This window comes from Taudactylus pleione, unplaced genomic scaffold, assembly GCF_031769625.1.
Source record: "Taudactylus pleione unplaced genomic scaffold, aTauple2 ptg001382l, whole genome shotgun sequence".
Classification (NCBI taxonomy): domain Eukaryota; kingdom Metazoa; phylum Chordata; class Amphibia; order Anura; family Myobatrachidae; genus Taudactylus; species Taudactylus pleione.
In genome coordinates, this window is record NW_028285782.1 from 273,092 (window position 1) to 291,665 (window position 18,574).

The following is an 18,574-nucleotide window of genomic DNA, read 5'->3' on the forward strand; positions in this document are numbered from 1 at the left end:
GGACAATATGCCATATATTCACATAAATAATTCATAATTTATTGAAAGTCAAAGAAAATAACTGACAGCAGGAACAGACAGGTACTTGGAAGAAGAGGCTACTGAGAAATATGGATTTCAATTAAAAGGATTTCTGGACAACCTATGAGACCAGAACAGGGCTGACCAACTGGTGACCTTTGTGACAGCTGCGATTCACCTAGACTTTTATTATGGACCCCACCATTCCTACCACCCTCCACTGACCCCACTATAGAACATGATTTTTATAGTATATGGCTTGTGAGCAAGTAGTTGTAGCACATATGTGGTCATGTCCAAGTAAATATTTTCATAGCTCCGTTCAATAATGAGCTGCCTAGTACCTCTAATTAATGCTGACACCTGAACAGACAGACATGTCTATTCCTAAAAATAAATCTCTTACTATGTATCTACACATAATCATATTATAATGCCTTTGTTTTTACTCTTCTACCCCTATTATAAAGTACCACAGTCAGAGATCCCTGAAAACATGAGCTGTTCAAGGGTGAGGACCAGTGTTGGAACTTAATGGTATCACAGAAATGTTTCCGATGATTGTGCACTATGACACAATGATAACCGCTATACTACTTTCTGATGCCAAGCTGAAAACATTGAGTTTCCTTATCCTCACACTCACTGTCTATTACTGGCATTTTTAATGCTAGTAAAAATGCATCCCACAAACAAACATGTGTAAGATGTGTTCTTACATCCGTTTTACAGCCCCCTTCCCGAGGCATTTACATGTGGCTAATGCAGAATAGGGAATAAGTATAATTCCGTAACTAATGCAACATAAAAAATGCCAATGGTTATGGTGACACTAGATACAACGGTTTCTAGAATCAGCCCCATGTACAATGCATTTGAAAACACCAGTGAGCAGGAGCCCTGAGCGCAAAATCAGACACAACGCTATGTTTTCTATATATTATAGTGTAACATTTATTTATTGCCACAGAAGCTGAAATACTGCTCTGGAGTTTAGAAAAAACATGTCTGAGTTTGGCTGCAAAAATAATTCATCAGGCAGCTACTGAGAATAAAAGTGTGTTGCGGTGTTGGATGCAGGGACATGCAGTCAGTGTAGGCCCTGTCATTCTCCTGAGATTTGATATAAAATGATTAGAATAATATAAAGAAGATATTTATAACTTATAAACATCTTCTTTGTTTATTGTAATAATTTTTATAGTTAACACTCACCAGCTTTGTGGAGCTCCCTGGGACTGCAAGGAGACGAGATGAGGCAGCAACAGCTCAGCCTCGCTTCTGTATAGTCAGACACTACTTGCAGAGCAGGGGTCGGGGCCACACCATGGGCAGTAAGCTGCACAGAAAGAGCAAATAGAGGCATGCCTCTGTGTGGGGGTGTGCCTTGAGCACTGATGGACACCTTGGATGTGTAATGTGTCCAGGAAGTGCACTGCAGTGTTTAGAGATTGGAGCTCAGCAGCAAGAGAAGATGGTGATGCAGGTAGGAGAATCAATGGACACTGAAGCTTAGTGTAGTGAGGGGAGAGTTACAGTGAGTAGGGGGTGAGACAGGCTCCCAGCACTCAGACCCATCTCCATGTGTGCCTCACCAGCCATTGACCTCACCACACGTCACTGGTTGGATGTTCTTTAGATGGGTGTAGTACAAAATGTTGACATGATCTGAATGACGACATTTAAAATGTAGACATGTCAAATGTCGACATTCACTATGTCTGCATTGGCAGAATATTGACATTGTGGATGTTGACAGTCGGCATAGCGAATAGCCCTAACCGCAGCCTAACCCTATCACGGACTGTCGACATTATGACATTCTGTTGTCGACATTGTGAATATCGACATAATGACTGTAAACCCTTCAGGCATAGAGGCAATTTGTGCATATAGATGTAATTTAGAGATGGAGGAGAAATATGGGTAAGAGGGATCATGCCTACTTCAGAAATTAGCCTTTGGGGTCCAATTTGTAATAAGGCCCCTGTTTAAATATGGAAATTTTAACTGTTTTTGGCTTGTTCCAAAATGTATGTATGTTTATATAAATATGTAACATATATGTACAATGTATATCATCACTCCAAAAATGTAAATATTTTTTTATTTGTCCCATTAAAAACCCATCAATGATATTTCGTATGTACAAATTCCTCCTACAAAGTGCTGACTTCCTGCTTAGACATTTATATCTGTGAGGGTTCCACAATCCACTATACACAAAATAATGCAGCCCATACAGACCAGACACAGGGGGCAGCACCCTCTTCACATACTCACAACTGGACAATGTGTTTCCTGGTTCCACAATATGTGCACTTACCTGCTGCAGAGTACAGGCCCTTACCGTGTCATGTGTATTACACCACATAAACATAGAAGGGTATTTTGTACTCCAGACAAATACTATACTAGAAATGCAAAACTAATTATTAACACAAAAGAAAATGACTTTCCAAGTTATGGTTGTGTAGTGCGCACACTGGTGCAAGGCGCAGACTGTCTTTATACCCACTGAGCCAGCTTGCCTTACACAATAAATAATTCAGTAGTAGAATGCATGTGATCAGTGAGGCTCATTTCTGACCAAACAAGACAAAGGAAGGATCAGTGCATTTTGGGGTTGGGGTCAAACTTCCTCTAAAAAATGAGATGACAAGCTACATTGATGAGCCATATTACAATACATATTAACATTATCATTACAGCATCAGTGTCATAAATAATAGTATATTCCATATTTAAATAAATTCATAGAATCACTTGTCCACTTGTATAGCTATTCTCAATTCATCCCCACATTTCCTCCCTTAATTGAAACCTGAGGATAGTTATATCAACCTCTGCCTAATAGTGGTTTCTCTTTAAAGTACCAGAATAAACAGCCAATTTACCAGCTTGGGCAAAACAATGTGATAATCCTACTATAGCACAAACGGTGTGAAGTATCTATTTTTGAGAGGTGGGTTATATGCCAATTGTAATAAGGTTAGAATGACACCTAGTGGTGATCTCTGAGTATTGTAGTGATTTGAAGTTTACATATCATAGTGACACCAAGTTATATGTAATAAAAAATACCTCTTTTTTACTGCCTAACTTTCAGATAAGTAATAAACATTTATCCTAGTGCAAAGGGTCACACAAGCCCCTCTCTACTTTGCTTTCTGCTGGCTCAGAGTTTGGTTTTGTGAGTTTGTTGGTTTTGAGGGCGTAGGGACTCGCAGGCTGGAATCTCTCCGAGGTGAATTAGGGGAGACAGGAGATGTCACGATTGGACTGAAGCCTTGGCCCACAGCTTCAGGCCTCACAGAGGGCACAGAGATGGTGTGGGGCACCAGAGGACTGTGCACTTTATTTCCTTGCAGTTCACGGGTAGGATCCCTAGATCGGGGCCTTTGAGGCCTCTCATGTTTGGGACTCTTGGCCCTATGTGGGGATGGACTGCGGCTCTTCTGACGGGACGAGCTGGGAAGAATAAGGTCATGGAGACGTGCAAGGGCTGGGCTTCTGCTCCGTGGGGACCGGGCATTGGCTGGGCTGGGGCTGCGAGATTTGGGTCGGAGCAGTACTTGTGTGCTATTATCTTCCTCTGAACTGGAGTCTGAGCTGTCAGACGAAGAGTTTGCTTCAGAACCTGGCAGAGAGATCTGGGCGTGGGGAGAGAAATAAAGAGAAATAGTTTTACACAGACAGGTGAAGAGTGTAAACTGAGTAATTACTATAGTACAAGAGAAATGTTGAGTTTCAATAAATTGTAGGCCAGGAAGAAACTGTTGAAACATATTTGAAAAATAAAACAGAAACTACCATGCACTGGGGCTCTAAGTACTAGCTATTGCTGTACACATAGCCCAAAGGCAGAGCGGAATCTTATATGAGAGTGGGGTACCAGTGGCGTCAATATGGGTGGTGATACCCAGTGCAGCACCTTTGGCGCATGCGTGCAAAAGTGGGTGTGGCCTTATGACCATGAGTCGATGCCCCCTGATGTGCACCATTTTAGGTGTGTGACTGCATGTCATGCCCCCATTCTCGTCACACTGGGAGCTTGCCAAACGCATGCACGTGTCATCCATCACCGCTGCATCGATGGTGGAGGTGGCACCAAAATAGTAGAGCAGCTCTGATATTTTAGTGTCACCCGGTGTGGCCTGCACTCCCTAGTGACATCACTGTGGGGTACATTTACTTAAAAAAAGAAAAAAGGAGGCGTTCCCCATAGATTCTATCTATCACTTATATAGTACATTCTAGAAAACTATAGCTAGAATCTGATTGGTTGCTATTGACAACACCTCTACTTCTTTTTAGAAGTTTTAGTAAACCTACCACATTGAGTTTTAATTTAAAATGCAGCTCTGTTCAAAACCAGACCCCTGCCACATGGTCACATTGTAAAGATTAATCTCATTGCCATGCATGCACACCCTCACTTTAATCCGATTCCTCATGTCGCCACAACGCCACTTTATGCAACGGTCAAGAGGCAAATATAGAGGAAAGAGCGAAAATGTGGCGCTTTTTTCTCTATATTTTCCTTAATACATATACTCCTATGGGCTTCATTTAGTAAGGGCACGTTCACATACATGCAACATATCTACATGTTGAAACATCCACAGTTAAACCTTTAAGAGGCATATCTTTGTGGGGCTGCTGCAAGGATGTTCGAACATGAAGACAACCATCAGCAACACTATTTAGCAGCATCTGATTGGCTATTTGCAGACTGGGCTCTTCAGCTCTACTTAATATTAGCATTGCAACTATATAATATAAGCTATATTACATGAGTGTCTGACTGTATATTTGTATTACTTGTCATTTCCATTTGTACTGCTGCATGAAAGAAGTAGAACAGTTATTGACTGAATCTTGAGAGAAGTCAGAACTTTGAGTACATCTTCTCCTACGTACATTTACTGGACATTTGTGTGCAACTTTAGATGAGGATCTAAATGTTTAGCAACCTACGATTGTAAGTCAGAGAAAAAGGCAAGTACTCACTTGGAAGGGCTCAGTAACAGCAATTAAGGTGGCCATATTGTTGCTGTAATAACCTAGGAGATATTCACCAGTGCCCTTGGGTAGCGATTCTTCACTAAACATCACCTGAAAATGTAGATAAAGATGCCGCTATGTCACACCATGGTGACTGTACTGTAATCTCCTGTATATCTGATCTAATACCCTTTTATTGAATACATAAGTTAAGAACCTGGTACTTATGTCGTCCTCCATCTGTATCGTCTTCAGTTTTCACCCACACATAAGAAACATAATCTTTATGATGCCGAAATCCGACCTGAAGTTAACATAAAACAAGTTGCAAAACTGATAGAAGGGATTTGGTAGGATCATTGAAATTTCCCAGTGTTTCTCACCTTATAAAGTCCAATCCAGTCCCAGGAGCTCTTCATGAATATGGGAGACCACTGGTAAGTGACACGGGCATCTCCAGGCTGCAGCCACTCATCCCGTACCCAAATGTGTACCAGTGGGGCAACAAGAGAGGCTGAAAACTGAGGAGGTACAAATAGGAAAAAAGATTCAATAAAACATGATGATTAATAAAGGTCAATATAACCTAATACCAGAGCTTGAAATATAAACTGTCACTTTCTCTGTTTCCTCTGCAAATGATAATTAATCCCAATTTATTTAATACATCCTTCCACTCCATTTATTTCCAACCACCACTCCCTGTACTACTATTCATCACAGTTAAAAAGCTCACTAGTAGGTACTTGTGGACAGAGATGTCATTACTATGGGGGCATGGCCAATATGTAGGGTCATAGGCACGCCCCATTGAGAATATCAAGGCACTCATTACATTCTGCAATGGTGCAGCTTTGAATGGGGTGTGGGTACACCATCCCCCCCCTGCCAACTGGCACAGATCCAGCTCTTGGCACTCCTGTTTGAGGAGCAAATGTGTAGAAGCTCTCCTTGAAAGCCATAATCCCCGGTCTTTGTGTGTGAGCTCCTCATGTATGTGGTTTGCAGCCTTGGGACTGAAAGCACACTTCACTGAGATGGAGATGTGCTTCTTTACTACAATTGTACGGCAACCCAAGGCTGTTAGTAGCTTAGACCCCACATCGGTTGAAATATGTGGACTAATCTACTCGTATGGAGTTATAAAATTAGTTTTGCAGCTATAACAAAGATTGGGTAGAAGCTGAAACAACAATACAGCTATAAAATGGAACCCAGGTCCTACTACTCCATTAGGCTGTACAAATTCCATTCCCAACATTCTTTATATGCTTGACAGCAAAAGAGAATTTCTGCCCATTCTTTGACAAGGTCATTAGGTTTAAAGATTTGGGGAATGGGTCTTTCATCTTCTAGTGATGACTAGGGTCAAATTTGGACACATACTTGATTCGTGTGCCACCCCAGTGTGCCATATGTCCTGAGGAAATGTGCTCCATCTATACCAAGTCCATAACAAAACTCTATATAATTACAGATTTTTCAGTCATGTTATGGCTCCCTATAACATTTGTTTATAATATCCATATATCATCTGCTTAGATCTCCTACCCTCATGAAAATTATGTTGGATCCAATGACTCCTTATACTGTTAGCTTTTTCATGGTCATTATCCAGCAATCTACCATTCCTGTTCTTCCCGGCAATACTTCTGCCAGGACTTCTCACCAGCACTCCTCATAGAGGTGTGCAATGATTGGTCAGTGTTTCCCTTGGTGTACAATGATTGGTCAGTGCTTCCCTTGGTGTGCAATGATTGGTCAGTGCTTACCTCGGTGGAACAGTTATTTCTTTGCTCACTCGTAATCAAATACAGAAGTAGATGTGTCATTTTGTGATTGTGTCATTCACTGGGGAATTACTGTGTGATAATAGTTGCAGTCTCACCTTCACAGAGAAGATAGCAGAGACAGGCTTGTGGTCACTCTCTGTGTAGTGCATATGGCTCCCGTAGCTGAGCAGTGACACTGATAGATCTTTGGATGCAGTGCTGCTTGGGTCTGGCTGGGAAATTGTATGTTTCATTTTCCATAGAATGCGGTCAGTCCAGGCGGGCTTTCTCTTTTTAGAGCTGAGGAAGAAATGAATGATCTATACACTGCAGAAATATAAGTACACTATACTGGACAGGCTTCAAGTCACAATATCACATTACAAAAAGAGCCTTTTATAACTTTGGAAGGAGCCCTGTAGCTATATGCACTTTCTTACCTAGTGTCATATGTGTTGGTCCCCACATCATATTTGTACGTAGGAGGGAAGGTCAGAGGCCCCTCCATAAACCCAGACAGTACAGGCTCATAGCACTTCGCCATGTTCAGCTGTAAGCAAGATTAACATCTGTTACATTTTTCTAGCCAAGAATGACTTCCTTTTAGAAAAAAACAACATATGTAATAGATTTCAATAGATACACAGTAACAAAATAGGTTAAAAGTATTATCATACAAACAATCCCAATGACATATGGAAATAAATAAGGGATCATTCACATAATGATAAGGTAATGTGACAAAATATAGCACCAATATCTAAATTGAAGCCAGGGTTCACACAATAATGCTGGCCATACACTGGGCGGTATGCATCAAAGCAAAAAATGCGGTCAAACCCCGGGGGTTTAATCGTATTTCTCATATGCACCAAGCTTAAGAAAGCAAAACTTTCCACAGCTTAGACCCGATGGTCAGCGCCATCTTCAGATGGCGTTGCCCAATAGAAATAAAATTAGCCTCAATTGCGCTAATAAAAATGAGCCACAGGAGATCTAATTATGGATAATCACAATATTTAATATGTAAGAAGTAATCCTCTAAATTTCCATATAAAATATATATTGTTACGCCAAACACAAGACTCTTTGAAAAAACTCCCGATCAGTTAGGAGCGAAACCGGTTAGCGGCTGACAGACTGGACCTGCTGATTGAAGTGTGACTGCATTTGGCAAATATTATACTATTGTGAGTACAGCGGCACTAGTGCTGACATATGTAGCGATACCCCAAGCAGGAGCAGAGACTTTAGCTCACGGAAGCGGGCAGCTGTGCTTTCCTCTCAGCTCATTCTCCGGCTGAGAGACTGCTCCTGTTGGTACGGGCCGTGTAGAGGGTACTTTGTGCCGCGTCACACACATCATTTGGATGAGTACATACAGACTGTTCAATGAGACAAGGATCAGACTGTGATATCTGACCTATGAGTGGCTTCTTCTTCTTTTTCCCCATGATTTCATACAAGTGTTTCTTTATTATTTTTGTTTTTTCTTATTTTTGCATGGAGTTTTGACTCTGTGATTTCAAGAGGCTTCATATCTCCACATCATATATCATTATGTGTATTGTTTCTGTGCATTATATATAACAATATATATTTTATATGGAAATTTAGAGGATTACTTATTACATATTAAATATTGTGATTTCCCATAATTAGATCTCCTGTGGCTCATTTTTATTAGTGCAATTGAGGCAAATGTTATTTTATTTTTTTCTCTACACTTACAGTATATAGTGTGGTGTATGGGTGCTATCACAAGGCACTCAGCTCAATTGCAGCTATTATACTATAGTTACATTTTAAAGGTTTTTTAATTTATTCATATGAGCGCCTATTTTTCATTTTTTTTTGTTGCCCAATAGAAGCCTATGGGATTCTTTCGCAAAGTGCTCTGAGAGGGATCCAATCGGATCCCTCCCAGCACCCCCCACGGCGCACGCTTCAGAGAGGGACTCCCTGGTCATAAACCCAGAAGTCCTTCTATCACAAAGGTCAGCACTTATCGGAGAGCTGTCTTAAGCGATTAACGCCAGCATGCATGCGATGACAGGCAGGATGCATGGGTTGGGTACGAGATGCCGGTGCTAGGGATCACGGGGGTCAAAATCCCAATGCCGGCATCCCAAAAGGTTTAAGATACAGACACCGATCTGATAAGTATCCTAACCCTCCCTCCTCGCACCCTAACCTCCCCTCTAGTGCCCAAACCTAACCCTTCTCCCTAAGTGCCTAACCCTAACTCCACTACTTACCGTCAGGATGCCAGCGCTGGGATCCTGACTGGTGTCGGGACTCCGGCATCGGCATTCTCATGCCGGATGCATCGCATGCAAACTGAATGATAAGAACTGACCAACACCTACAAGTGATTTCAAAGATAACTGAGTGTCTCTATGGGGTCTATGTACTAAGCAGTGATGAGACAGACTGAAAAGTGATATGTCTGTGATAAGGTGCCAGCCTTTTCAAACACAGCCTGTGAGATGACAGTTGGGAGCTGACTGACTGGCACCTTATCACTTCCTTATCACTTTTCCCTCTGTCTCTTATCACTGCTTAGTACATAGACCCCCATACCCTGAACAATGTTTGGGCACAATGTTAAGTGCAGTGAAGGAAAACGGCAGAACGACGGACTGAAAGAACAAACATGTTGGAAAATGAAAAGCAATCATCACAACAGTTTTTTTGCCGCTTTCTAGCAATGGACGTTTATCGTTCATGTACATACACTGAACAATAATCGTTCAAGACTATTGTGAATCAGCCCAATTTGAAAGGTTATCATTCAGTGTATGGTCAGCTTAAGACAAATTATATTTTAATTGGGGACCCAAGTGTCATTGTGCCATTGTTCTGTGACCCTAAAATATGCAATTCCAGGGAGAATGTACTGCATATTTGGCAAACAACTGAAGCAGAGAACCAAAAGACAAATTTTGGGTCCCAATTCCTGATGTGGTGAATAATCTGTGATCAAGATCACAGATACTCCATGTCAAATACTGTAAATGTGAAATACTACTTGTACCTTAGATGACATCCAGTCCTTATGTATCCACCCCACTACGAAGTGTACTGTGGCGACTTCCGATGGAAGGGGCCTCTAGTATGACTGCTTGTTATTCATGGTCCTGAGAGCCTGCTATCTATCTAGTGCAATCTCACTTTCTATTGTTTTTACCTTCTGAAACACTCCATCAGTTTCCACAAAGCACGACGAGTCAGGTGAAATTGAAATTGTGACCGCCAGGACATCTGATCTGGCGCTAAAACTTTAGGACAGGAGATTTCTTCCCAATTATACCTAACCTCTCTCACCAACTTGTAGTGACTGCAGTCAACTCAGCACAGCACGATAATCTGGTTGGAGTGATTTTCGGCAGTGCAGATCTGTGAACCTACTTGGAAAGAGGACTCTCCTCCTGAGCACATGAGGGTGTGGGACCAGCAGTGCTGTCACTGTCTGTACCTTGGATGCGGCTTAGAGTTGGAGTAACCTTGACACGCGGGCTCCTGACTGTCTTGGAGTGGGTAGAGCAGGTGTTCTGGTTGGCTCCCTCCATCTGGATCTTAGGTCCCGGGAACCACCTTCTACTTCAGAGTGCAGCACTACATCTAATATGCAGAACTGGGGCTAATCACCCACAGCTGTAACCTTCTCTTGTGGGACCTCCAACCTGCAGCAGACATTTACATTTCAGCTTGCCCCTGACCATCTAGAAATAGCCTCATTCCTCAATTTGGTGTCGTTGGTGCAGACTGCTAGGGGGATTCTAAATGAGCTGATGCCCTTCTTGAGTGCTATCTTCCTTCTGCTTTGGGGGCCCCTTGCTTTTGCTTGATGTGGTCCCGACTGATGGTGGATTGCCAACATATAGCAAATGCAGGATCCCCTTCTATTGTGCCTCTGATAAGGTCTGTAGTCTCTGGCAGTGTTTTTTTCATTGACAAAATTTTTGGAACTCTCTGTTTACCAACTTTCATGGGACTTGCTGTGCTGCCCCACAGATCACATGTAGCTGGCAGTGTGGACTAGACCTGTCACCAATTATAGGGCTTAGCGATTCAGCTGCTTTTACTTTGTATGCACATCTGATTCCCTAGACTGTTGGCACCTGCTTCTACAGGGCACTTTTGTAAGTGTAACCACTTCATCTGTGTATATGTAATACATACATTGGTCCCTGAGTCTTCAGGACACCTGCTTCTATTGGAATGGCTGCTCAACTCTTCATCTCATCCCCCTTGGTGCCCAATTTTCTTGAGAAGACAGCCCTGCAGAAAGTGCTACTTATCCTGGACTAGATAGTGTGATCTTCTCTGATCATCCTCTAGCTGATGCTGAGGTCCTTCTGATCACTAATCAGGAGCCTCCTGAAATAGAAGTGACTGTCCCATCACTTTATGCTGAGACTATTGCTGTCCTTTTATGTACCCTAGTACTGCCTCTATATGCTTTGAAGTCTAAGGGGTAAATTTACTAAGAGTCGAGTTTGTGTGAGTTTTGGTGAGCTGGCATTCTCACGTGAATTTTGGCATTTTTTTTATCTCGCAAATTTACTGAAGACAAACTCGAGTGAGTTTGGAAGTGAGTTCTCTTTTTTCACTGTTAGAACTCATGTGAGTTTGCAAACTCGAAAAAACTCACCATTGGCCAAAATAGGAAGTACTTTAGATGAAAAAGAAGCAAATCGCAAATTTACAAAGAATCGAGTTTCCAATCTCGTGTGAGATTGTAGCAAACTCACTGTGAAATAGAAGTTTCAAATAGACCACCTCCTGAGCTGCAAGTTTGGCAGAAACATACACAGTTCAGTGTGATTTGTGTATATTTCTGCCTGTATACGTCAAATATAGAGTTTTTTAATTGAAAAAAAAAATGTCATAGGGTCCCCCCCCCAAAAGCATAACCAGCCCCAGACTTGCCAGCCAGTCCTGGTTCCTAAAATTATGGGGAACAAAATGAATAAGGTTCCACCGTAATTTACGAACCAGCACCAGGAAGCAGGGCCAGACCTGGTTTTAATATACAGTGAAAAAAATGTTGTGAGGTCCGCCAGTATATTTAAAACCAACTCCAGACTCTTTCTAGCGGGGGATTGATGCCACAGCCAGGGGAGCCCTTTCACCGGGCCCCCCAGCCACAGCATCAGCCCTGACCGCTAGTCAGCCCAATATAGGGGTCCCCCTCTCCAGGACACCCCTGGCCTAGGCTGATAGCCCGTGGCTATCCCCAGCACCCTAGGGCGGTGGGTGCCGGGTTGATAGTGTTACTGTGTAGTGTAAAATCAATGGTTAAATATTGTCTTTAGTTGTGGAACCACACATACCGGCAAGTCTCCCCCGCACGCTGGTATTCGGGGAACCACAAATACCAGCATGCGGGGTATTACGGGCCCGCTGGCACTTGTAGTTCCGCAACCAAAGCAATACGTAAATAAACACCATGAAAGTAAAATTTTATTATAACATACATGCACACTCACTATCACACATACTCACCTAGTATCCAAAGTAATCCATAGGGGTACCTATAAAAAAATCCATGCTCACCTCTCCTATGCGTAGTTCACGTTCTTCTCCAAGTAGGCATCCAAAGGGTTAAAAAAAAAAAACAAGTGTGTACCCGAATCCAAGCGGGCTGAGTAAAGGTATGTGTGTGTACACATACCTTTACTCCGCGCAAATGACCGGGGCACACGAGTGCCCCGTCATTGAAGGAGCCGCCAGCCAATCAGCGGGCATCTCCGTCGTAGCAGCTCATTGATTGGCTGTATGCGGTCAGCGTGTCTCCCCATAGACTTCAATGGTGAGAAATCTTCACTGAAGTCTATGCTGGGACCCGCTACATTGTATCATTGATGTTACCACAAGGTTAAACACAATTAACACAATTAAACACCTATATTTCAAACTAATTACGGTTCTGAATTAGCATCACATGTCTTCAATCTTCTAATTAGTTATTCAGCCTATTGAAATGGAGAAAAATAGTCACTCTGCTGTTTGGTATCATGGTTTGAACCACACTGAACATAGGCCCTCATTCAGACCCACTCGCAAGCGGGCGCACGTACGTTAGGCGTACGTACAAAAATATTTAAATTCAATGGCTCGCTCGTATTTTCGTTCGCATCTAAAATTCCTCCCTAAACTCTGACGACCCCTCCTCTAACTAACGAGCGTACGAAATAGCGAGCGTACATCCCCGAAATGGCTTGAAAGGAACGCACGCACACGTATAAACAGGAAGTGGCCTTGTCAGATGTCGATTACCTGCTCCTTTATTCTGCCTACCTCCATCAATCGTATCATGCCAATCAATGTATCAATTAGCTTAATTGTTTGTTTTTTTTCAACACAATGCAAGAAACTTTACTCTTGTCCGTGTTTGTGTTTACCCGCAGAATACGTACGGATGAAACATTCGCTTTTATTGTTCAAAAAACATGTGAACCATAATTAAACAATTGTACTATTGCTGTGGATCCCCGCATATTTCCCTGGGTTGATTTCTTTATTTAAATTTGCTTACGCATGTCACTGCATCAAGCCTATCATAACTCTCCAGAGATTTCTGGCCCTGTCGAACACATGACTCATACACTAACCAATAAAATTGCTCCTGTTAATTTCCAAAATACATTAGCCAATCAGAAAATTTTTACACACTTTATCAAAAATGATTTTTAAGAAAAACACCATTGCCATCATGAGAGCCTCCGCATTCACCAGGCGTGAGCTGCTGGTGCTTACGGAGGTCATGGATCGCCGGATCACCAGCCAGCCTCAACCCATGACCAACCGGCAGAAGCGCTCCGCGTATGCGGAGGTACGGTCCCGCCTGCGGTCCTTCGGCTCACGCCGCAACATCGGGCAGCTGGAGCGCAGGTGGTCCGACCTGCAACGGCGAACGCCCCGCTTGCTGGCATGCTTTCGCATGCAGATCCTGGCAAGTAAGTGTTATGTATTGTGGTTTTAATGTTTGTGTTTGTGGGGCAAACTGCGTGTGCATGTTTTCCTGTCTGTTCTATTTATTATTTGTACTCATATCTGCGTGTGCATGTTTTCCTGTCTGTTCTATTTATTATTTGTACTCATATCTGCGTGTGCATGTTTTCCTGTCTGTTCTATTTATTATTTGTACTCATATCTGCGTGTGCATGTTTTCCTGTCTGTTCTATTTCTTATTTGTACTCATATCTGCGTGTGCATGTTTTCCTGTCTGTTCTATTTATTATTTGTACTCATATCTGCGTGTGCATGTTTTCCTGTCTGTTCTATTTATTATTTGTACTCATATCTGCGTGTGCATGTTTTCCTGTCTGTTCTATTTCTTATTTGTACTCATATCTGCGTCTGCATGTTTTCCTGTCTGTTCTATTTATTATTTGTACTCATATCTGCGTCTGCATGTTTTCCTGTCTGTTCTATTTCTTATTTGTACTCATATCTGCGTCTGCATGTTTTCCTGTCTGTTCTATTTATTATTTGTACTCATATCTGCGTCTGCATGTTTCCCCTCTATTTCTGATTTTTTAATTCTACTGCTATATTTTTTTTTTTTTTTTGGTTTTTTGGTTTTTTTGTTTGGTTGCCCGGATTTGTCCATAAACTAAACGCAATTTCTTTGACATTTTTTAGGGGGACAGCCAAGACTCCGCCGTCAACGTCCGTCCCGACGGCGTTCCCGCCCACTCTCCCCAACCCCCAGCCAACACTCCACCCCAAATCTTTCCCCTATTCCCCACTCCTCCCCATCCTTCCCAGACCCTCTCCCGGAAATGTCGGGCCTCCTTCCCCTCCATCCCACTTCCCCCTCTCCTCCACCCACCCCTCTTCCAATTACCCCCTCCCCGGAGTCCAGCATAACTCCGCCCCATTCTTTGGGGAATGACGGATCCTCCGAGGAGGATCATGGAGGTTTGGCCGGAGCTCCCGATTTGTCTCCCGGTATGTTTTTTTATTTTTTTTTTTAAAGCACAAACTGTTTGTATGTAATCATGTGTCGTGCCTTTCTTCGTGTTTTTGTGGCTTGACTTTTGTTGATTGTGAAGGTTTGCCTTTACCTCTTCCTGGTGATTTAAGCATACACATATCATACCTGTGGGAATTTGTACCTAGGCCTTGTATTTTTGCCAGCCCACCCTTTTTATTTTTGTTTTTGGGTTTAGGAGTGATTTGTTTTTTTTTTAAAATTTTTCTGTGGATTCCCTATTGTTGTATTAACCCACACACTTTTCTCACCCACAGAGGAACAGAGGCGTCGGCAAGAGGTGGCGGATGTTGTGGGGCAGATGCGCCAACATGTAATTGGCCTTCTGGTGGCCCTCGACCGGCTGTCTGGCCTCCTTCGGCATTAGTTTTTTTTTTTTGGTTCTATTTTCCAAATAAATTTATTCAGACAAATATCCGTTGTGGCTCATTTTTAAAAACCAAAACCAAGATAGTTTAGCCTGACATAAGTAGACTGTTCCTGCAAGGATTTCCCTTTTTTAAAAGTTCGATTGTGTTTTGTCTTTGTATGTCAAACAGACACCAGAAACACATAACAGTAACAATGTCATTTCCCTTTTTGGGTGTAGTGTCAATTACAGATTTCTACATTTTCCAGGTTCCTACTTGGTGCGCAAGCTGCTTAGGCCAATCTTACAAATCCCAAGGTTGGGCCAGGCTTCCTTTTGGTGTGGATTGGGAAGCTGAAAACAGATTTCAGTTTTGCTCAACTGGCGTCAGTACTGGTTTACCCCTTAGTCAAATGTAACTTGTGTTAACCTGGTTACACTTGCTGTTAACGTCCCAAAAAAGGAAGACCATTTCACTCTTCAAACATTTATTCACAACATAACAGAGAAAACAAATTGGTCACTCCCCAAAAAAATACACAGTGATAAATTCAAATACAACACATACCAAGAAATAATTAAATAAAAACACAAAATCAAGAACTGGTTGACGAAGGACCATGCCAACATGATTCCACAAACATGGCGTTGCGATATGGGTTCCAGAATATATGCCCAAAAGGACCAGATCCAGGTTTGGTAAGGGTAGCAGGAAGTAGTGAGCGTTGGAGTGCCAAAGATTATGTGAACAAACAGAAGATGGTGAGAAAAATAAAAATAAATTAGATGTTCGCCAAAAAACACAAACACATTAGGTATAAACACTGGAGTTTTGTTCAAACTTACCTAAAAAATCTGGCCACCACATCATCGCGTATGGCCCCCCCACATACTGACCTTCGACCAACCTCGGGGGGGCCATCCTCAGGTAAGGCATCCTCTGGCTGCATTGGGACACCACTCCTTATGGCAATGTTGTGAAATATCCCACACAGGACCACAATTTTAGACACCATATCCGGCACATACATGAGCTCGCCACCAGAGCGGTGGAGGCATCTGAATCGGCCTTTTAAAAGGCCGATACAGCGCTCCACCACTTGCCTGGTGGCTGTAAGTGCGGAATTATACGCACTTTGTGGCCCTGGTGTGGGAGCCAAATAAGGAGTGAGCAGCCAGGACATGCAAGGGTATCCACTGTCTCCTGTGAACAAAAATAGACCACATCAGGATCACTGTGTATCAAGCTTAACATTGTTATGTACTAAAGGTCTCCACTTACCCAGAAGCCACGCATCACCAGCTTGTAGGTTGGTTAATTTCTGCCATATCCCTGATTGCCGGATGACGAAGGAGTCATGAGCACTTCCGGGTAATTTAGCATTCAGGGACAGGATCTGGAGGGAGGCATCACATACCACCATTACATTCAGGGAGTGATAGTGTTTCCTGTTTCTAAATATGGCCTCCAGCCGTGCTGGAGGCTGAAGTGGTATGTGAGTACCATCCACAACCCCTATGATGTGTGGGAAGCCAGCTATTTGGTAAAAATTGGCCTTGGCCACACTAAGGGCACCCATATCCAAAGGCATTTTAATAAAATGATGGAGGTGCTTGAAAAGTGCCTCCATCACTGCCCTCAGGATCCGGGAAAAGGAGGATTGGGAGATGCCCGCCACTATTCCCACCGTTGTTTGAAACGATCCTGAGGCACATAAATGTAACACCGCCATAAATTGCGTAAGTGGTGGTATTGCTGTTGGACTGTCAATTTGCCGCTCAAGATCACTTTCTATTAATGAGAGAGTGTCTATGATGATTTTGGGAGGTAGACGGTAGCGTCTTAAAACCTCATCATCGGGCATTCCAAAAAGGGTGACACGTGTTCGAAATATCTGGGGCCTTGCATGCCTACGATGCCTACGCCTGGGACGAGTTTGAGGTTGGTCGTCTTCCGGGAGCAGGGCCAGAACAATTCGCCCCAGATCTACCTGAAATTCAAAGTTTTCAATGTAAGGCTTTTGACCCACCCCAAAAGTAACAAAAAACAACTTAGCTTTCTGATACCATCCATAGCTGCTTACATGCCGGGGTATTGTCATGATACGTATAAACTGTAAAAAAGCCAACAATGAGACTTCAAAAATTTAGAGGGTGTTTTTTTTGTTTAAAAATTGTTGCAAGCCAACACAGAAAATAGCGGAAACACACATTTGGCCATCGATGAAAACGACATTGCACACCGTACGTCAAATAGGGTTCAAATGGACCCAAAAAATGGAAAAGGGAAAAGCAAAACTGGATTATATGATGAATAAGCTGTCAAAAATGCGGTAATTAAATCGCAAATGCAAGTCACTACACCAACAGTCAAAAATGCGGAAATTAAATCGCAAATGCAAGTCACTACACCAACAGTCAAAAATGCGGTAATTAATTCGCAAATGCAAGTCGCTACACCAACAGTCAAAAATGCGGTAATTAAATCGCAAATGCAAGTCACTACACCAACAGTCAAAAATGCGGTAATTAAATCGCAAATGCAAGTCGCTACACCAACAGTCAAAAATGCGGTAATTAAATCGCAAATGCAAGTCGCTACACCAACAGTCAAAAATGCGGTAATTAATTCGCAAATGCAAGACAAAAAATGGACTTACCCAACTCGAATATATAAGATTTCCACAAAAAACTTCTTTGGGTCCGAAAACCAAAAAAAACTAAAAAAGATGAAATGAGTGTTAAACAAATTAACGAACCACAAAACAGAAGAATACACCAATTGGCCACAAATTTGAATGCACAAAACTTACCAAATCAGGAAAGGATGTGGAAAAAATGAAAAAAATGCGAACGTAAAAACCAAAGAAATGTAGCAAAAAAAAACAAAAAACCAACTCTGCAAAATCCACCAACCGCAAACAACCAAATCCAAACCACTTAACCGACAACACTCCAACAACCCCACCTCGACTCCACACACACCAAGCCATAAATAGTGTTTATTTTCCCGCACAAATTAAGGATGAATCATAGGGACGCACAATCAATGATGCGGCCGCAAACTAAGGACGCATGTATAAATACGTCACGAAATCACATAGAATTTCTGGATGATTTCATGCTGGAAGCAGAGACATGGCTTCAAACCAGGGAAACAATGGTCAAAATTGCGGCGGTAAGGCCTTCATGCATTTTGTGTCAATGATTCTTTTAAAACATAATATTGTGCAAGTTGTGAAGTGGCTAAATCTGCATATTTACCCAAATAGGTGAGGAGGATGACATGGAAGAGACTGCTGGCCCCAGTCAACCCGCCAAAGCTGGCAAAAAAAAAAGGCAGCCACATTTCACAAGCAAGGAGATGGAGGTTTTGATCCAGAAGTGCGTTGACATCCTGCCCCAGGCAGCCAGGAATAT

At 42.5% G+C, this 18,574-nt stretch overlaps 1 protein-coding gene across 4 annotated transcripts in view; it reads right to left on the minus strand.

The window, feature by feature from the left end:
• Positions 1-13: 13 nt before the first annotated feature.
• The window catches only part of INPP5J (inositol polyphosphate-5-phosphatase J), a 107,380-nt gene continuing 88,819 nt past the window's right edge, over positions 14-18,574 (minus strand). For all 4 annotated transcript variants that reach the window (XM_088463485.1, XM_088463484.1, XM_088463486.1 and 1 more), the window contains 6 exons: positions 7,241-7,350; positions 6,917-7,100; positions 5,412-5,549; positions 5,246-5,332; positions 5,035-5,139; positions 14-3,674 (listed from right to left, as the gene is read on the minus strand). In XM_088463485.1, coding sequence (XP_088319611.1) covers positions 3,180-3,674; positions 5,035-5,139; positions 5,246-5,332; positions 5,412-5,549; positions 6,917-7,100; positions 7,241-7,350 — 1,119 coding nt within the window. In that variant the 3' untranslated portion in view covers positions 14-3,179. The remainder of the gene's footprint in view (positions 3,675-5,034; positions 5,140-5,245; positions 5,333-5,411; positions 5,550-6,916; positions 7,101-7,240; positions 7,351-18,574) is intronic.